This window comes from Drosophila hydei, unplaced genomic scaffold, assembly GCF_003285905.1.
Source record: "Drosophila hydei strain 15085-1641.00,03,60 unplaced genomic scaffold, DhydRS2 tig00000060-arrow-pilon, whole genome shotgun sequence".
NCBI classification, from domain to species: Eukaryota; Metazoa; Arthropoda; class Insecta; order Diptera; family Drosophilidae; genus Drosophila; species Drosophila hydei.
In genome coordinates this window covers 7,419,979-7,441,373 of record NW_022045656.1, presented here as the reverse complement: position 1 = coordinate 7,441,373, position 21,395 = coordinate 7,419,979, and the positions used below count along the sequence as shown (strand labels likewise).

The window sequence follows — 21,395 nt, the reverse complement described above, 5'->3', positions numbered from 1 at the left end:
AATTTGCAACAACCGAATTCTTTAAGCTTAACCTGAATTCTTTTGCACTACCCTCATATACATTACATTCAGGTTCATCTTCTGAGAATAGTTTTAGTTTGCAGTAAGGGTCAATCTTTAGCTCATTACATTCCAAACTTTTATAATCTTTTTTAAGCTTAACGAACTTTTCTTCTTTCTTCTTTTGCCTTGAGAAAGGCAGCACAATTCGGTATATGCGTTGTATTTCTTTCTTCCTTTCCATATATTTTTCATATTCTGTTTGTGGTATTGTTTGACCAAAGAGCCCAAATTTCGCTTCCACATATTTGTACATCTGCTTGACGTTCTTTTGTTCTGGTTTTACCATCCAGCTGGGTAGAACAGGCCTTGAAGTGTTCCTCAAATTGCGACTATACTTTTCATAGTAAGGAGTCGTATTCGGAACTAATGGAACAGATTCCAAGCAGTTGAATAGAACGTCACCTAACCAATTCCGTTGATGATGAGCGGAAGTGCAAAATGAATTGCAAGTTTCCTTTGTTCCTTTTTTGGTTGGGCACCGACACGACACCGGGCGTTGCATTGAGGCAATCTATTTAATACACTTAAAATTTGATTAATACAGAAATTCGAGGAGTATAAATTCATGAGCAACTCAATTGGCGGAAAATTTATAAATAATTTTAAGGCCGCCAAATCACACTTGAATGTGCCTGTGTTGTAAAACGTTAAAGTTAGTTTGTATGCTACATAGTTGGATAACGATAGTTTTATAGCTATCGATAAGTGCGACACACATTAAGCATCCAGACTTACTCACGCACGCACATATACAGGAACGTAATCACACTGAGAGCGAACACAGGACGTTGCAGTCAATTTACTGTTAGTCCTGCGCGTTGGGCGTTCTGTGAGAAAAGTAAAAGTGAAAATCAAGCCCTTGAATTTTTGTGGAATATTTATTAATTATGCATGATTAATAAAATATAATTTGTCTGCGTGTCGTTTGTTTGTTTGCATTTTGAATAACGGTTGCGATCTTTGCGGCTTTGGCGCGCGGGTCTCTCACAAAAGCCAGGAATACGTGTGCACAGCCATTACCCTACAGCGTTGCGTTATTTCCATTGTGCTGTAATCTATAATTGCGATATACTACAACATAGCACAAGCGCACACACACACGCACACAAACTCAGCTTGTGTGTATACGGACAGTCGCACATATACTGGCAAACGCAACGTCCAAGACGCCCCCGCTTTGCCCTTGAGCTGGCATAGTAAGAAGCATTCGATTTTTCACAACAAGACGTGAAAAAACGCAAAAAAATAACGGACATACTTACGACTGAATAAAGTTTGCGCAGCTTGCGAAAAAGAATAATAAAAACATATATCTTTAAATATACACTTAGAAATATAATAAAATTATATAGTTATATATAAAAGGAAGTGGTAGGCGTTCATAATGGATGTGCTCAATCAAATACTCAACATTAATGCTGGTGGCGCCTATGGCGGCGGCAAGGCGGGTGGCGCCTTCGATCCGCTAACGTTTGCCATGAAGCCTCAAGTAGTCATACGCGCCCTCTGCTGGGTAAGTAAAGTAAATCACATACACACATGCATGCAAAGGATATTAGAGAGGGTGGTTTATGAAGTTATGCAGGAAAACCAAATGCATTGGTATTTTAACTATCCATAAAAGCTAAGGAATGTTGCATTGCCATTTCCTTTTTTACAATGTGAAATGAAAAAATGGTTTACCCACAAGAGCTCGAAAATTAATTGTAACATGAACGTAACACAATTCTCATGAGAAATGATTAGGATTTGATATTGTTAGAAAGTTAATGGAATTGAAGCATGGTTAACAATTAACAATGACGGGAGACACAGCTGCGCAAATGCTATTAAAAGTCGCACGACTATGAAAATTTGAAATAAAGGCCATCAACTATAAGCCAATGCAATGGCCAACAACAAAAGCCATTTGTAATAGCCAGCGTGTGCGTCATAGCGATTGGCAAGTGAGCAAGAACAGTTAATAGTAACTTAGAACATGAGTTTGCTTTCGTTTATATTTAATAGCAATTTGTGCTGACGAAAGCACACACACAGAGGGACACACACACAGGCGCATACACTTGTAAGCTATATTTGTACAACAAGAACAAAGATAAGGTTGGGGCAGGGGATCTGTCAGTTGGCCAAGTTTTGCCAAGGACCTGCTTTGTTATTGCAGTTGGCGTTGCCTATCCCCAGGCGCTGCTTATGCTCGCTAAACTTGGCCTTCACTTAAAATTGGGTCACAAACCTAAATAGGTCTGTCTCTCTCTTTCTCTTCCCCTCTCTTTCCATCTTTCTCTCTACGTGTGTACTTGAACTTCTGGTTTGTTGCACCTGCTCTTTAAAATCAATATATATACTTATATATAGATATATATTTCACTACGCACACGGCGTGCATTGGATCGTATTACGCTTTTACGCTTTTTACGATTTTCATTGTTTTATTTTTTTTCATCATTCAATAATAACAAATTTTTTTTGTAAACTTTCGCCAGCTGTTCTCCATTGTTGTCTTCGGCTGCATATCCTCCGAGGGCTGGGTCGAAAAGGATGGCAAGGAGATGTGCTTGTACAATAACGATGGCATGGCCTGTAAATATGGCAATACCATTGGCATTTTTGGATTCCTCGCCTCCATGTATTTCATTGGCGGCGAGTTCATGTTCGAGCGCATGTCCTCGGTGAAGAGCAGAAAGCGTTATGTCATGGGCGACATGGGATTCTCAGGTTCGTAAGCCCATACTCTCTAAGTTTTGGGGCTTCGGCTTATGTGTGTGTGCTTGCAGCTGCTTGGGCCTTCTTGTATTTCATCGCCTTCTTCTACTTGTGGTCCCAGTGGAGTTCAGCCCCCATGCCTCCTCTAGGCATTGGCGCCGGCAGCATGAAGACGGCAATCGTGTTCTGTTTCTTTAGCATCTTTAGCTGGGTAAGTGATGGTCACTTGACCAGTTATTTGAATTGATCTAAGATGCCATCACTTGCAGGCTCTGTGTGCATTTATGGCCTACAAACGTTTTCTGATTGGCGCCGGCGATGAGTTCACCTCAGCCTTTGAGACAGACCCGGCCAATGTGGTGCACCAGCAGGCATATAGCTACTCCATGGACAACGACAATGAGCAGTACAGCGCCTCGCCCTTCGGCCAGCCACAGCAGGGTAAACCATATTAAATATTGATAGTACTGAATATTGCTAACAGAATAAATCCACTTTCAGGCATGGAGCAGCAGTCGGGCATGGAGTATCAGCAACCCACCTACTAAGCGTATCTCTTAGCTAGTTGTGCCACTTCTCCGTTGTCGACACACACATTTTTTGGTAGTGCAAATGGCAAATACAATTTTTACACCAACTACAACTATATATCAAGTACACAAAGTTGGCTTAACTTAATACACCGATGTCAAGCATATACGATTAACAACAAGAACAAGAACAAGAACAACAGCAGCAACACCATTTGCTTTAGCAGGGAAAAAGCGTAAGCGTAAGCGTAAGTAGCAAGCCGATCTGCTCAGTTAATAGCCCTATCCTTATACAGAATAATATTAATGATAATAATTTATAAGCTAGCCCCTAAGTTGTGTGTGCAGTTTTTGTAGTGAAAATTTGTTGCAATATATACGACTATGATATATACATATTATATGCTAAATACTATATATATATAAATGTATATATGTATATATATATATATATGTATATATATATATACACATATATACAAATAATTATGCTTTAAACGTTGTTAGTTATTTAGTATTAACATTTCTTGTGCAAGACCCTGGCCCTCTAAGTCCAGCTCAGCTTACGATTTGGCTTCATAAAAGAATGCGAAAATGTTTTTTAGACAAATTTACACACGCCAGCAGTTAAACGATATAGTAATTGACCCACACACTAGTTAACTAGCAGACATCACAAGAACTGCTCAAGACATATCCATTTTACAACCGACAGACCAGAGAAGCATGCAGCGCATTTTTACACACTCCACTCTTTGTTCAGCTCTAGTTCTATTGAATGCGTCTCGGCAGGAGCTGCAGGACCTATGGCCAGGGTAGCTTGAAAATTAGCGCATATATGAAAACAATAAAATACAACGCCAAAATGTAAAAATTCTAAAATTGAATTACAGCTAAAAATTGTTAAATGGAAAATTCGACAAAAAAGCTCTGAAAAACGAGCAGACGGGGTATGGAAAATATTTATAAATGTAACAAATATGTTTGTCTAGTTTTTCAAATAATATTAGTGTAAAAAATGAGCTTATAACTCAGTTTTTAACTAATATTTAGTAGTCGAAAAGCTCTTAAATATCAGTATTTACAAAAATAACAATAATCACTATTAGACACAAAAAATCTCAAATTGTTTAGTATTATAATTAACAAAAATATTTACACTCGGGTTTGCATCAAATTCACAGAAAAGTTTGAAGACAGAAATATACTCAAAAAGATATTTGCAAATAGGACGAGAAAGTAAAATTCGATATTTATTTCAATAACAATTTCATGTTCATTATAATTATTTATTTATTATGCGAATTCGGAAAATAAATATTAATTGAGAGCATTTTGACCCCAGAGAATTGTTAGCCCATATAAGAATTGTATAGTGTATTGAAACCAAATATATTCATGCTATACAATTGAAAATTAATCAATATCAATGAATGTAAACATATTTAAATAATTGAACATAAATGTTTGTTTAGTGCAGCATCTAATTATGATAAACTACGAGAGAATTTGTTAAACAAAATATATATATTATATATTTATGTATTGTACATGTAAATTGTGTAAGCCAGCTGTATGTATATGTATGTTGTATGTGCAAAAGGCAAAAGCAAAACTAATTGAAAATAAATTCAAACAGAAAAAAAACCAAAGTCAATAAAGAAAAATAACCAAAAGCAGTTCATGTGAAACTCTATTTAAAGCCAAAAACACGACACTAATTCGCAGTAAAAATTAATATATAAATTAATCATGTAGAAATCGTGAACGTTAAATAATTAATAAAAATTTATGCATTCAGACACAGGTTGACAGAAAATACAAATAATATGTATAATCGGCACAAGTCGAGGCAAAATTATAAATGTACTTGTTTAAAAATCAGCGAACAATAATGTAACAAAACCAATCCCAACTAAAAACTGGAAAACAAAAAGAAAACATTCAATAAAGTATGACACATATTTTTAAAAACCAATCAACATAAAGAAACGCTTCTGGGATTCACAATAATGGGAGCTGAATTATTTATAAGCCGGGGTCAATAGCTTAATAAATAAAAGTCTATGTGTCGATGTGTCGGCGATAAGTCTTATGCGTGAAAGTTGACCAAGTAAGAGTGATACTCTTTACAATAACCATATTTCAGCATCTTTAGAAGCTATCGATAACTTTGAGCTATTTAGTTATTCAGTTGCTGCTGATTACCAAAGTTTTTGCTCAGTTGTCGTTATGGATTTTAAGCCAACTTTTATAAGTAAAATTGTGCAATTCGCAATTGGATTAATTAGCTCATTTGATTGATGTGCGTTTTCACATATAATGACATGGAAATAACTTCAAAAGACACTCAAAAATAACTTAAAGCCTTTTATAATTTATATTACAATCGCTTTTGTTTGGCAAGATTGCAAAAAGAACTGAATTCCTTTTTTTACTTTAAATTATAATCATATGTTGAGCTTGATTCCATGACTAAATGCAAATGTTCTTTCATTCAATATAAGTTATCTTTTAATTGAAATTGGTATGCAATAGTGAAATATTACGTGTCAGATATGACTGTTGTATAAAAGCTCTGAAAGCTAAATTTAATATAAATTTGATTTGATCATTGTCTAAGTCAGTTTTAATATTTCCATAGCAGACGACGGATGGGGTTTTAATAGCTCTAATGTTGTTGATGTTTAGGAAGTTAGAAATATTAATAAACTTGGACAGGGCCACTTCTGTTTGTTATATAAGATTTGCAGCTAATTTCTAATTCTTTCAGTCAACATGGCTTCAAGCTATAAAGAGTACTTATTGTTGTGGCACATATGTGTTCTATTCTCTGTCTGTACAGTTATTTTAATGAAAATGTATTTCAGAGTTTATTATTATCTTTTATTGTCATTCATTATCTTCTTATTTTATTTTCTACAAACAAAGGTAACAAAATACACAATATACAAATCATAAAGAAATACTTAAAAAAGACTTATGTGGGGTACTGGGAACGGTCTACAGTATGGGGTAGCTGCACTCGCTGGCAATGCCGCAGAAGTTGCTCGGATTGCTTAATAGTCGGAAGAATCCACCCTCGCCCCAGTTTTCCGAGTATGAGTTCTTGACGATCCAATAGTCACGTCCATTTTCGCTGCCGTAGCCAACAACAACTACGGCATGGTTGACTTCTTCCTTGTTGCATTCCTCGTCGTCGTAGATGCCGCCACTGTATTGCTGAAAGGATGTGGGAGATGCATTCACGGAGCAGGCCAGTGGACCCAGCGTGGCAATCACTTGCTTCATCGTCTGCTGATCGCCTGCTTTGATGCGCGCATAGTCGCGTATCTTGACAATGCTATCGCCTGGAAACGTGGTGGTATCATTCCGTTTGCAGTCCAACGCCTTCTGCACGTATGGATACTTATTGGCCAGCGTAACTCCGTGGTCACGTATATACTCGAATCCATACTCCTGAAAGCCGCCGTCGCAGCCATTGCTGCCATAAGCGTCGGAACAGTCCAACAGATTCTGCTGTGACAGCGGAACCAGCACCCCCGTTCGTCGAAACAGATGCCCCTCGAGGGAACCTGTCGCCGAAAATGCCCAGCACGCGCCACACGAGCCTTGATGGCCAGGTGGAGTAACTCCCCCCTTCTCACGCCAATCGAACGATTCCGGCAGGTTTGCATCTGAGGGTTGTGGAGCGGGCAAAAAGTTAATGTGGCCTTTAGTTAGTGTCCTAAAATTAAGAGCAAACTCAAAATATTATTTAATGTTTCTATTACATTGACTGCATACAACAATATTATTTTTATTTAATTTAAACTTTTCAATACTAATAAAACATTACCATCAAAATATCTAAATATATAAATAATATATATAATATATATAAAAATATATGAGAAATAGGCTTAAGCAATAGAATTTCTAATTAAGTCTATGCTGTCATACTTACTCGCCTTCCACGGAGAGCTTGGAGCCGAGCAGTGAGGAAAGCTCTTTGCGTGTCATATCGGCGAATGCGTTAAGGCTGAGCTTGTAACTGCTCGAATGACGGTTGTTTAGATCCACTAATGACTTCGTTGCGACAAAGATGCTCTCGCGGAACTCGCGCTCCTTTTCGTCTAGGTATACTTTACCCGTTTGCCGCAGAAAGTCATCGAAATCGCGGACATTGGTGAGCTTGGGAAATGATTGCAGCGTCTGCAATGACACAGCATTTAGACAGGCAAACAGCAACAGCAGCTGCAACATCTTCACTTTCCACATCCACATCTAAATGGCGAGAGATGGTCGAGAGTTCAATGATGTAAGAGTGAAAATGATTAAGTAAACGTTATAGCCAGGTGCACCTGTATAGGAACTACCCTAGCAGAATGATGTACTCTATACAAATTCTTCAAGCTTACGACATACAAAAGTTCTATGGGATCTATTCTGAATACCATCTGCAATTTGTTAATTATGAATTCCCAGAAATTTATTTCTCTGGTTGTCTTAGATAAGCACGCAGAGCAATAAACATTTTGACACTTTTTAGCAGATAATAGGCTTTGATAAGTTTTATTCCAATTTTAATGTTTATTTTTTTTCGAGTGAAATATTAGTTCTTTTTTTATTAGTTTATTGCACTGGAGTTTTTGATTAGGTAATTCACAGTTCGACTTGATTATATTGTATTCATTTTACTTTTTCCTATTTATTTGGCCCATTTTATCACCATAGCTATTACTGAAATTCGATTTTAATTATTGCTATTAAGTTTTAGCTGTTTGCACAGGCTGAAGTATTTCGATTTATATTATTTTAATATATGCACAATCTTAGCAGATGAGCTCGCATGCGATTCGTATCTTTCTTCTTTGAACAGATTTGTGCCCTCGGCAACGGTATTAAGTTAAAAACATGCCACTCATTAAGCATGAACGCATATAAATTTCACTTTCGATAGTTCAAATAATCGCAGTTAATAAGGTTTTGATGCGGTTGAAAGGCGCCGAGTCACGAATGAGAACGTGGAGCTCTTTCGAAATGTGTAAAAAGCTCAAGTAATCTTAATTACTTAGTACTATAAGAAAGGTTTGCATCCAAATACACGCACACACAAACGCACTCCATCATATACACACACACACACATACAAACAAACAAACACATTAATAATCCACATGTCGTTGCACACTAATCACCTTCTTCTTTTGTAATTTAGTTTTATTTTCACTATTGTTAGCTTGCGGCTGTCCGTCTCTTCTCGTGTGAAGATGTGTTTAAGATGCTGCTGCTTCGAACACTTCACACGTTTTAACTCGCGTTGGCAATAGGCGTTTCCGTTTTATAGGCCCTGGCTTGGCCCAGCGACCCAAAGACAAAATTAAAAACCTGCTCAGCAGAAGTCCGAGCTTCATTTTGAAATTTTTTATAAGCTTTTCTTACATTTTAAATTCAAATTTTTCATTGGTTCACAGCTTACAAATTGCAAGCCCTGCATGACGCATGCCAACTGTAAAATGTTTCTTGTAACTAAGCAAGAAGTATCCAAGAAAAAATTTACATTCATTTAAGACCACGAGGGTCGATGGATTTCATTTTGAGAACTTGAATATTTATTATTTTAATTCTTTTTTTTACGATTATCACTGATATTTCTTATTTATTGATGTTTCAGCCTAAATAAATTAGCACAAACTAGAACAGCTTTAAAATGGAGCACCGAAATCTTAATGCTCTCACTCAAATAGATGAAATAAAAAATAAGTATTTAATCTTTGATCTATAACCTATGATTAATGGCTTGAGATTCTAGATAATTGCGGTTTCGGGCAAAAGCACCGTCGGTAGTTTTCTTTGAGCTGAACAAAATCACAATATTCTTTTCTTGTGAGTTAAATTAATAAATGCTAATTTTTGCAACCAGTTTTGAAGGCTTAGACTATCACATACATTAATTCATTGTAATGTTGTAAAAGTATCGAATATATACTTAATCAATATACTTAATGTGTGAAGTGCTAAAAGTCAAGGGAACCAAATAAGTTTGACTGAATTAGTAGTTTATTAACAGCTTAGAATGTTCTATCGAAGAGTGGCTACGTTTTGAGGGACAAAGGCAATAGACACTACCATGAAGGGAATCCAAAAAGGCTGACTGAATAGTTTATTGAACTGGTTAAGGTGGTGTTGATAGAAGAGTGGACACGTTTTGAGTGACGTATGCGATAGACGCTACCATTTTATAGACCATGAAGGGTAGGTCTGATTGATTAAATACTTTATTGATCTGGTAAAGATGTACTTTTATCGAAGAGTGGGCACGATTTAGATGACGTATTCAATAGACGCTGCCATGAAGGGGAATCCAAAAGGTCTCATTGAATAAATACTTTATTGAACTGGTTAAGATGGTTTATCGAAGAGGGCACGCGTTTTGAGTGACGTAGGCGACAGACGCTACCATCGAAAAACCTTGTGAGTAGAAGTCCAAGGTTCACATTGAAATTTCTTATATTTTGTCGTCTGGCTGGAAATTCGATTTTTTCAGCTGAACTTCTTGTAAGTTTGTAAGTTTTCCTTAGAGCCTATCAACTTTAACATGAAGTTTGTAACTGAGCAAATAATCCAAGAAAGAAATATCGAATATATTTTTGCAGACATTTATTTAAATTCTGAAAATCAATGGATTGCATTGTTAGCTCCTAAGACTATGCATATTTGCTAATTAAATTTTAATGAACCACAGTTTTTTTATTATTAACATAGATTTGCTTTTATAGATGTTTCAGTTTTAATGTGGAGCCTTAAGATCTTAAAAAATTACAACTTAATATTGACATAGTAATGAAAATAAGGTGAGCTTTAAGGCATTTAAGGCATTTCCTTTAAGCTCAACATATATAATAATACAATTTTAGATTTAGCTTAAGACCAGACCTAAGGTTTTGCTTAAAGTGCCAACAAATTGCAGGCTATTTGCTGATAGGCTTAATCAAATATGTAAAATGTTTAATTTTAATTTAACAATTAAATTAAGAAATAATAAAATTATAATAAATTTATTAAAATTGTTGCTTTTTCATAATATATCTACTTATTGTATAAGTGGATTAATATTTAATTGCTTACGAAGTAGAAATATGCTCAGTGTAAGCCAAACAATTTCCATTTATTGTGCACAGTCCTAATGAATGCTAATTTATGCAACCAGTTTTATAGGCTTATGCGTCCAATCGAAACTTAAATTTAATGTTCGGTTATATCATTTATGCGTGTATAAACAAATTTGAAGCAAACGATTTACATGGCTCAAATTTACTGCTGCAAGTAAATATAAAACTTTAAATCATACAAATTTTGTATTCATGGTCAAGAAAAAGGGGAATTAACGTAAAAAATTAGCATTCGGCAGTCAAAGATGATTTATAGTTAGCAGCTTGATTTGGATTAACCAAGAACACATGAACACGGATGTGCCTATAAGAATACATTGCTGAGTTTTATTTTTAAAACACGGGGGCTTTGATCTATGTGTGGATAGATTGCTTAACTGCCTGACAATTGCCAGGTTTTACAACATTTACGATCTTGGCAACAATTGGAAGGGAGAGAGAGAAAGAGAATTTTTGGAATTGTGATTGAACTAGGCCAGTGGAAATTTCAAATTAACAGAGATATGAGAACCTCCGACGGCACTACGACATGTAAACAGACCACGCCTCGTCAACAAGATATATACGTACATATATGGTTACCATAATTAGACAAGTGCGAATTAAGCATTTGCGGACCGCCAAGAATGACAGTCATGAATTTAATGCCGCCTATGTAGAAATCTATTTGCACATTTCTTGCGCTATGGAGCGTCGTTTATCTATTATTTGCTTGTCTAATCATAAAGAAAGTGCATGGATGGGCTCGACTATATAAAGGTTCGTCTAATGCTCAATGGTTAACTAGTCTCTGCGATATATTCGAAATGTTCAAGCTTTTGCTGTGCTGTCTCGTGGTCTCTGGCGCCTATGCCATCAACCATGGCACCCAGGCTGCCGATTTCGAAGCATATATGGTGAGTTTTTCAAAGTTGTCTTAACTATCTTTGCGAAGTGCTGGAATACTCTCAGTTTCTTTCTGCAATCGTAGCAAAACAGTGCTTAAATTAAATATATACTGGCTTGATGGATAAAAAGAATTTATGCTTAACAGATACCTTCAAAATATGAGTCTTCATTCTATTAAATATTGAAATATAATACATACCGCTTACATATTTTAGAAAAAATTTGGAAAAGTCTATACCCCTGCGGAGAAAAACAATGCCCAATTTTACTACAACTATCATAAGAACTTGATAGCTCAGCAAAATGCGCTGGCAGATCGTAAGGCAAGCAGCTATCGTGTGAACGAGAATCAATTCTCGGATATAAGATTGATAACCTTTGCTGCACGTTTGCCGGAGGCTCGCTATCCGACGACCTCATTCAATGTAACGCCCATCACACCGATTGAAGTAGCTCCACCTGAGTTTGACATACTGAGCCAATGGGGCATTGAGTTGGTGGCCCAGGATCAGGGCACTGTGTGCAGCAGTAGCTGGGCCTATGCGGTTGCCCGTTCCATTCAAATTCTGAATGCCATCCAGGTTGGAAATTTTACGCCATTGAATAACTCCGCCCAGGCATTGATCGATTGCGCTGGCATGGGCAACGGCTGCACCACGCAGGTGCCACAAATCGCCTTCGACTATTTGACTCAGAATGGAGCCCTTTTGCTAAACGAGGCTGATTATCCGGCTACCAATACGGACAGTCAACAGGGTATGTGCAAGCCACAGATGCCACCAAGTGCAATCAAAGTGGATTCCTACGGCACCATTCCTGATGGCAATGATGCTCTGCTCATGCGCTACGTTGCCAGCGAAGTACCCGTGATTGTGGAGTACAATCCGGCGACCTTTGGATTCATGCACTACAGTAGTGGCGTCTACGTGCCCCCAGTGAGGGCTCAGGCTAGCAGCTCCCAGTTCCTGGTGGTGGTTGGCTATGGCCACGACACGGAGAGCGATCTTGACTACTGGCTTTGCCTCAACTCTTTTGGCGACACTTGGGGTGAAAAGGGCTTCATCAGAATCGTACGCAGCTCTACCCAACCCATTGCCAAGCGCGCCATTTTCCCCAACAGTTTGGGCACGATTGCGACTACGCCCTCTACACCAACTACTACTACTAGAGCTACACCAATCACACCATAATTATAATGTGAATGATTGTAACCAATTTTTCCATAATATATATATTTTTCTGTCTTACATAACGTGTGTTTGTTGTCTTTAGATTTATCAAATTTACTTTAAGTCTTATAAATTTCAGCATTGCTCTTACTCATGCTCAAACAGAACAGAGCAAAACTAGGTTGGCAATATGCTATGCTAAATCTAAAAGGAAATGAATACATTTTCATTGTTGATTTGAATATTACTTTCATAATTCCGGTAGCTATGATTAGAATGTTTTCTGTTTTAAAATCTATTTGTTAGTTAACGCCATAAATAACTTTTGATTTCTGTCACCAAAGCCAAAGATTTCGTCTGCTAAATTTCCAATTCAAATATATGTATGCAATGTTGGTATAATAGGCTTATGTTTGAAATATTAGAGGGAGGCACAGCGAGATACAGAGGGAGACAGAGAGAGAGAGACCAGTCATGCTACTTAATGAACTCCTAATGACTTTCATATTCAAATAAAAAATAAATTAAGTTTGGTTTCATTTTACAAATGGCTTGTAGACTAAACTAATCCGTATTAATTGTTTTAGTATTAACTTTTAAAAAGAATGAATTTATTCATTTTGTCACCAAGACATGATTCGAATTTGAAACTGGAATAACCCAATGAAGTTTGGTAGATATTTTAGCTTACAGAAAGTCTGGCGGGAAAAAAATGCAGACAAATTTCCACCTCAAAAATATATTTTCGGTATCTGCTGGTACAGCTCTGTTTCGAATCCAAATTTTAATATTACTAAACAAATTACCAAGATGTTGCCCTCTGCTATTAACCTAATCTGTTAACATATTCGTTTTAAAAAGCGTCTGCAAATTGAAATACGGTTCGAGCTTGATTTTGTTATGTTTCCGTAACGCCTGTTTTGACAAACTATCGTCATATATCATTTGAAAAATTGGCTTTAAAGAAATTAATTCACAAATAACTTGTTCGATGAGCTGCATAAATAATGCCAAAGGTAATATTATTGATTTGTGAAAGTGTGTAACTTTTTTGTTTTGTTTTATTTATTGTTTTATTCAATTTTTGTATTTAGTTTATTTATTGATTTTTCATCTACAAGCGGAGCTTTACAGACTTAAACGCTAAAAATTAACAAGTTCACATAATTTTTGTAAATTGTTGTTGTTTTCTTTTTTTTTATTTTGTTGTTTTTTATTTTCTTGTAATTTTTGCATATATAATGTTTTTTGTTGGGTTTGCTTAGAAACTCATAAACCAAATACAAATTATCATAAATTTCACGACTCGCCAGCGCAGACAAAACACATATATTTTGTATTATTATTATTATTATTATAACATATGCAACTGTGTGTGTTCTTCTTCAATGTTTATATCTTTACTCAAATCTGTGTTCGAAACGTTCATTTGGTTTATCATTAATATGGGTGTATTTATTATAGGTTGGTTTACCTCAAGATGAACCCAAATTTGTTTTTTTTTCTGTTTTATATATATTTTGTTTAATAATATTAAATAATATCATATATGCTTTCATTCTGAGTTTTGTATTGTGGTTAGCATTTTGTTATTATCAACATATATATTGTGGGATTTCTCTATTATTAATTTACTTTAGAATCTCGTCACTCGTAAAGCAAAGCTCAATGATATGATTCACGCAGTTTATATTATTATTATTTTTATTTTCATATTTGCTTTTTTCATTTTTGCGTGTGGTTTTGTGTGAAGTATGTGTTCGGTTTGCGTTTATTTTTATGAACTATAAAATAATATGTGGTTCCATTGAAATTTGTTTTTGTTGTTTTTTATTTTTAAAATGTGATTTTCTGTTTCTTTTTAAACTAAATATAATATAATTTATTTATTTATTTTTATTTCTTTGTCTCATTGCTTTTTTTTCTTTACTTTTTATTTCAATTTATTTATAACAACGGCTAGTGTAATTTTGTTGTTGTTGTTATTTAATGCACATTTTATTGTTATTATTATTTTTTTATTTTTTTTTTGTTTATAAATTAAAATTAGTTAAGTTTATCTACATATGCTCACAATGTTGTTGTTATTTTTGTTCATATAATTCTTAATAATATTTAACTAATAAATATCATTTTATTTATATATATATATATATATATATATATATATATATATATATATATAAATGTATATATATATGTTAATGTATATAAGTATATTTATGTATGAAATAAATTAATGTATGCATGTAAATATATTTAATAAAATTTCCAATGTTATTTGGTTTTGTGTTGGCTAGTGTTTGTTGTTCTTGTTGTTGTTGGGTTTGCAATGTTTTATGCTGACTGTACTTTGCCTATTGGCCGTGTCTGTATTTATTTTCTTTTATTTGTGCCTATCAATTTGTCAAAAAAGCACTTGAAATTTCATATTTAGACTAAATGCTTGTAAAATAAAAATATAAATGAATTTTAAAAATATATGTAATTAAACTACACGAAATCTTGTTTATTTTATTTTTAGGAAGATTTTTTTATATTTAGTTATTTGTCTATTTTTATTTACTTTTTTATTTTTTTTTTTTTTTTTGTATGAAGCTTAAAATGGACAAAATATGATTTTTTATAATTTCTTATATATTTTTTAAGGTTTTCTGTGTGTTTTTTTTGTAAATAGTTTTTTCTTTTTCGCTATGTTATCTGCTTTTAGTTGAAATTTTCATATTATGCTATTTGTTTTTTTTTTTTACTGCAATGAATCATAATTTATTTTTGAGATGATCTTGATTCCTAGTTACTTGAAATACTATACTCTATTAATGTACTCATTGAATTAAGTTCTGTTAGATATCATATGAAGAGTTTGGTTTAAAATTTACCTTTTAGGGCTCTGTAAATATCGCGTGTTTATAGTTGCACTTCATGAATAGATTCTCATGGTATGGAAATTATGATTTTTTATTTAAATAAATTTATTCAGTTGTGAAATGTTTGAAGAAACAAAAAAAAAAAAAATCGACACAATTGAAGAAGGTTTTTGAAAGTCTTAAAATCCTGAACAAACATATATATATATATATATATATATATATATATATATATATATATATATATATATATATATATATATATATATATATATATATATATATATATATATATATATATACATATATATATACATATATATATAATTTTATATTTACTTGAGAAACTACATTTTATTTATTTAAGCTTTTTTCGGTTTTCGTTTTAAAGTTGGGCATGAAATTTGTTGTTTTTTTTTTGTATTAGGCGGAGACATTTACTGGCAGTTTTTTGTTTATTTCTTTTTTTGGATATACATTCATAAAAAATTAATATAAAATTCAAATGAGCTTATAAAATAAAACAATTCATTAATTTTGACCGCCCAAATATTTTTTTATTTGTTGTTTGTTTTTTTAATTTTACATTTACATCATTAGAGGTACTCTTTACATGCATGTCTTTTAAATGAGCCCAACAAATAAGTACAGAGTTTTTATATTTTTTTGGTAAATGTTTTTTTTTGCACTTTACGCTTACGAACACATGTATAATTAATTAAATTAAATTAAACTAAGCAACTTAATTAACTGGCCATCGAAGTGGATTGCCATTTATTAACTGAAAAATGCCCACGTGAAGTTTTTTTTCGAATCCAAAATCAATTAAAATTATACGAAGATAGATTCAGGGAGTATTTATGATCTCTCGACTCTTATGCTAACTCTTGTCATGAGGATCGCGAACCCAGTGGCTAGGGCGAACAGCAAAGGCATCTGCGATGAGCCAACGGCAGTGGCGCCATTGCACAGCTCCTGGGTGCAGGCGCAATAGGTGGCGGACACATCGTGGGTGCCCGAACGCCTTATGCACTCCTTGTCGGTGCGTTCGTCGGGTATATAGCCGCAGCCGCGTACAATGCGAGTCTTGCCATAAACTGAAAATAATATTTCGTTAGCGTTTCTAGAAACGTGAATCAATGTGCTCTATGTGCTTGATAGATAAGAGTATTACAAAGAGGAAGCTGATTTTTAATTAAAATTTACTTTTATATTTATTGGCTCTATCAGTTTAGCTTGGCACTTACTCTTCTGAATAGTTTTGCGGCACAGTATGGGCTTGTATTTGTCCTTCAGATGCTCCAAAGGCTCCTGCTTGCTGCAGTTGACCTCGCCGATGGAGTAGGGCTGAAAGGGATCGCCGCAACGTGGATCATACTCGCTGTTGCAGTCATAGCACATGAGTGCCGCGGAAACTGTAAAAGGCAAATGCAGAAGAAGAAGAAACGGCTTCAATATAAATCCATCCATAATCATATCAAATTGCATTAGGTATATGTGAGTGAGTGCCTATGTTTTTATGTGTGTGTTAAGCCACTCGTAAATGCCAGGGCTGCGTTGTCTAACAATGCGAGCCATTTGAAGAGGCAACGAAATGGGTGCCAGGGGATCACAGGGTAGGGGTGGGGGAGGAGAGGTGTAGGCACTTTGGTATTATATTTGTATTGCATAAACCTGGGCGCTTACCTTGTATGCAGCACAGCACGCCTAACAACAGCAACGTTTTTTCCATAAATGGCGACATTTCAGCAGCTGTAGTTGTTTTTGTTTTTGTTGTTTTTGTTCTTTTATGTACCTTGCACTTGCTTAGCAAACTTTTATTTTATTTTCAATTCTCAATGAAATGCGCTCAATGTTTTTTCTTGCTTCACTTGAGCTAAATTATCATGTTAGCTGAAATGTAAAAAGAAATAAATTCGTTTTTATTTTATTTTTCAGTTTCATTCATTTATATAATCTATTTAATCATTCATTTATTTTCATCGTCATGTTATGAGTATGTTTGTAATAATTTTTAATATTTGTTGGCACTTTGAGAACTTGATGTCTGCTCAGCACTTTAAAGCGAATGAACTTAATTGTGAACCATTTAGCTCAACGAAAATCGCTTGACAAAAATAAATAGAACTGTGTGCGGAAAAGAAAAACAGCAAACGCAAAGTGGGCCGCATTTTTGTTGTCGAAAATAGGCAAAATTAAGACAGCATAACGAGCGCGGTGGAGTGGGGTGCTTGAAGTGCAGGACAATACTGAGCGCAGCGGCGCAATGCAGTGCAGCTCAGTACAGAGAGCGAGAGTGTAATAGTGCGCACAAGGCTGTTTCGACTGGAGAGTCAAAGCGAGATAAGACACAGCAGCTGTGATGACGCGCGGTGGAACCTAAGTTCATGGAACAAAATAGTGAGTGTAAATAGTGAGTGTAATTCGCACTCAACGCTCAGCAGGCAGCCATTTAATTGGATTGTAATGATTGCTGTGCAATTGTTCTTGTTGCTTTAAGTACTTTGGCAGTTGGTTAATAAATTTTGTAAGATTCAATTTGTTATCAGTTATGAGGAACGACTGATCAATATACAATTATTTTAATTATTTGTTTTATATGAATTAAATTAGAGAGTGCTGTACAGCAAAGAAGCTGTTGAAATTATTTTATTTTCTTATTTTTGGATTATGTATATTAAGTTTGTTATATTTGTCTCTCTTTATTTTAGTTTTTTTCTCACTTTTTCACAACTTTTCATTTTTAATGCTGCGAATGTTCGGCCGAATGAAATTCTGTTGTCAAAAATAAATAGAACTCCGAAAAAAACAGCCTATGCAAAGAGAACCACATGGTTTTTTTTCTGTCTTTTTTTTTTTTCAAAAATAGGTAAAAGTGAAATGGTATAACGAGTGTGATAGAGTAAGGGAAGGAGTGGTTGCATTGCAGAGTGCAGCATAGAGAACGAGAGAGGAAAAAAAGAGAGTGAGCGTGTGCACGGCGACTTTGAGTGAGAGCTAGCATGAGCCAAGACGCTGCAGCTATGATGACGCGTTGTGTCCCAACACACGCGACCCACTTATTGGAATATAAGTTTATGGAACCTAAAACTGAGTGCAAATTCGCACTCAATGTTCTGTTCGACTCGGTGACATGCAGCAGTCAAACGGCCATTTAATTGGATTGCAATGATTGCGGCAGTTGCTGTTGTTGGTGCAGTTCTAGTTGTAGTTGTTGGTGCTTTTATGTTTCCTGTGTGTCATCCACCCAGCATAGGCAGCCAATTGCTTGAAATTGATTTTCCCCGTTGCTGCAGTTTCTGCCAACTAGCACTCGCATATATGTATAACAGGCCTTTGGGGTATACAGTTATGGGGCATGGGTCGGCAGTGTAGCTAGGTAACCTGCCCTCAACTAGGCCAGGTGAGGCATGGGGCAAATGTGGCGAAGGGGCAGAGGGTGGTAATCGTTTTTAGTTTGATGGCTCTCTCAGGTTAGCCAAATGACTTGTTGTGGATTATGATAATGCCATGCGATACGGGTTTTATTATAGCGTATAACAAAGGGCAGTTTAGCTAACTGTTATACAGTCAAGCCGAGTGCTAATCAAATTTATTAGTCAACGTAGTTGTAGTTGGCTTGCTAAGCTCGTTTTCAGTGAAGAATGTCGTCATTATACAATTTTTCTTGTTTTATAGGACTTTAGCTAGAGGGAACTTAGCATACGTAAGTCACTTCAAGCAGCTTAAAACTGGCTCAGTCTGTTTGGCTAATAAATGTCAAAAGGACTCGGATGTAATCACATAATTGCCCACAAAATGATTACAACACAGCTTGAAGTGTGTGGCTTCCAGCTGCGGCTGCCAGCAGGGCTTATGCGTTTGCTTTGAGCCGCAGCAGACCGCAGATGAAAGTCTTTGACTGGGACAGCATGTAACCTCTTGTACCATAGGTCGTATACGTAATCAAGAAAGTGCAATGCACTGAAGGAAGCCATAGGAGGCACAATGCAGCCTGCACTTACTTGCCGAACACACACAGTAAGAGAGACACTTAGCAGCCAGATAGCATCGGAGCATGACAAAAGGCATATATTACGCATACGCCTCGTGTGCGGCTCACTTAAAATTTGGGTCTCTGGCACAGACGGCTCTGCAAAAGGAGGCAGTTCGCAAGCTGCAGGGTGTTGGCAATCAATAAGGTAACCAGTGGGACCGTTGTCATGCCGAGCAGCCCACCGTCGCGTTCTTTCATTCTGTTTCAATCGCCTTTATGGCTCAGCGACACGCGTCAATCAAAAAAGTCAAAATTGACATGTCCCGTTGTCAGCCAATGATTATTTACCATAAATACATTTATATATCTGTACGCAAAGATATATATATATTTATGTTACGTTGCGCATTTGAGAAGCGTTGCACATAGCTGTCTGTCAGCTGCATGCAACACTGTGCGTGGGCGGTGGGCGGTGGTCGGCGCCTGGGAAAATTCAATAACTGACCTAGTTCAGTTCGGTCGTCATCCTATCTGGCATGCCATGTGCCTCCGTTTTCTTTCAGATTTCATACTTCTGTGTCGATTCCAGCCAGCAAAGGTTTTTCGGCTGCTTTTCGTCCTCCTTTGTGGCTTATGTAATACTATTACCCATACAATTAGCAAAAAAGGGCCAAAGCGAAACGTTTCAGTGCTAGTTTACCTTTTTTTCTGCTTCTGCTCTTTGAATATTGATTAAACCATTATAAAAAAAGGGCAGTGTGAGCGGGGCTCTTGGGCAAAGCCATGCAAGGGGAAGGGGCGGATAAGAGTCGTAGTTGTTGTTCTTGTTCGTATTGTTGTTGTTGTTTTTGTACAGGGGGCAGCTAGTGTCCGGTTGTATAATGCAAAGAGTTTTACTAGATCGAATTAAAGTTATAAAATGTGTGCAAATTAATATATTTTATTTTCAGTTCAACTAAATTTCTAAGTAAATAAAAGTTTTTATTTTTAAAATAATAATTATTATAATTATTTTTTTCAATTATCTATGAGCTTAGTTAGAGCCTTTGTCTCGTTTCATAGTATTATTTATCATATTTTTAGTTATAATTATCGATTTATATAGATTTCATCTTGAGGCTGGAAAAATTTGCAACTGTTTTGTAATCACTTTTTGCACTTTTGTTTTCGCAACACTTTTACTCTCACAGGACACACGACTTATATAATGCAAGTTATATTGCACATATTAGCAAATTGTTTGGACTTTTTACCAGATAGATATTATTTTGTGTGGAAATTGTTCTTGGTTTATTTACGTAAGAGGCGAGAGCACATTGAAAAATTTATTTGATTACTATGCCAAGTTGGCGCCGTTGCAAATTTCTTGTGGAACCGTTGAATGGACGAGCGTACGTCGGATAATGACTACTGAAGCTGCTGCCAAATGGAAATGAAAGCGAACGAAAGCGAAAAGCAGCCGAAAAGGGCTCGGTGGGTGGATGGATGGGTGGATGGTTGGGTGGTGGGGTGGTTGGGTGGCTGGGTGCTTGCTTTGAGCGCACATTTGTGAGCAAGGCAAGGACGAAGCACAAAGTCAAAGCGTAAAGCAAGAGAGTGAGAGAGCTAGAGAATCGCGCAAGGGTGGCGAAAAAACAAAAAAAATCAAAGCAAGCGGCAGACGGTATGAGGAGAGATTGCGCGCCCTAAAAGGACACGGGAGAAGCAAAGCAAACCAAAGCAATGAAAAAAAACTAGTTAAATCGATAGCAAACGCGCCACACAGAAACCCAATCTGGATTATCTAATACGGCCAAATGGCATATCCTCTCGAAGTGCCTTATGCCTGTTTTATGTGACGCGCCAAATACAATATTTTTACTGGTACGATTGAACTACCTTTGCTTGGTGTAACACTTGATATTTGTAATCGAATTGTTGTATTTCTTTGCGGATCAGAGACGCTAAATCACTGCGATTACGCGACGCAAAACGTTGCAACCCCAAAAACGACAAATTTCCTTCTGAGCGGCTCTGCAAAATTTTGCAGCTGTCAGCCGTCGGCG

At 35.9% G+C, this 21,395-nt stretch overlaps 4 protein-coding genes across 7 annotated transcripts; 2 read left to right on the top strand and 2 right to left on the bottom strand.

The window, feature by feature from the left end:
- The first annotated feature begins 848 nt into the window (after positions 1–848).
- On the top strand, positions 849–3,671 carry LOC111595510 (synaptogyrin). Its single transcript, XM_023309285.2, has 5 exons — positions 849–1,576; positions 2,547–2,778; positions 2,838–2,977; positions 3,036–3,207; positions 3,268–3,671. Exons 1-5 carry the CDS (start codon positions 1,448–1,450, stop codon positions 3,312–3,314), a joined length of 720 nt encoding a protein of 239 aa, XP_023165053.1. The 5' UTR covers positions 849–1,447; the 3' UTR covers positions 3,315–3,671.
- Positions 3,672–6,299: 2,628 nt separating this feature from the next.
- On the bottom strand, positions 6,300–7,554 carry LOC111595553 (cathepsin L1). The gene is made up of 2 exons (XM_023309346.2): positions 7,243–7,554; positions 6,300–7,023 (listed from the first exon to the last, which is right to left on the bottom strand). The coding sequence occupies exons 1-2, from the start codon at positions 7,539–7,541 to the stop codon at positions 6,300–6,302; spliced, it is 1,023 nt and encodes a 340-aa protein (XP_023165114.2). The 5' UTR covers positions 7,542–7,554.
- Positions 7,555–11,248: 3,694 nt separating this feature from the next.
- On the top strand, positions 11,249–12,585 carry LOC111595529 (zingipain-2). Its single transcript, XM_023309311.2, has 2 exons — positions 11,249–11,346; positions 11,554–12,585. The coding sequence occupies exons 1-2, from the start codon at positions 11,257–11,259 to the stop codon at positions 12,526–12,528; spliced, it is 1,065 nt and encodes a 354-aa protein (XP_023165079.2). The 5' UTR covers positions 11,249–11,256; the 3' UTR covers positions 12,529–12,585.
- A 3,559-nt stretch (positions 12,586–16,144) lies between these two features.
- LOC111595400 lies at positions 16,145–21,359 on the bottom strand. 4 transcript variants are annotated; one of them, XM_023309109.2, is made up of 4 exons: positions 21,229–21,359; positions 17,061–17,267; positions 16,622–16,789; positions 16,145–16,471 (listed from the first exon to the last, which is right to left on the bottom strand). In XM_023309109.2, exons 2-4 carry the CDS (start codon positions 17,116–17,118, stop codon positions 16,233–16,235), a joined length of 465 nt encoding a protein of 154 aa, XP_023164877.1. In that variant the 5' UTR covers positions 17,119–17,267; positions 21,229–21,359; the 3' UTR covers positions 16,145–16,232. The 4 variants fall into 4 exon arrangements, with proteins under 4 accessions (XP_023164877.1, XP_023164875.1, XP_023164876.1 ...); XM_023309107.2 differs by lacking the exon at positions 21,229–21,359 and adding an exon at positions 20,604–20,770; XM_023309108.2 differs by lacking the exon at positions 21,229–21,359 and adding an exon at positions 17,406–17,632.
- Between the last annotated feature and the right edge of the window lie 36 nt (positions 21,360–21,395).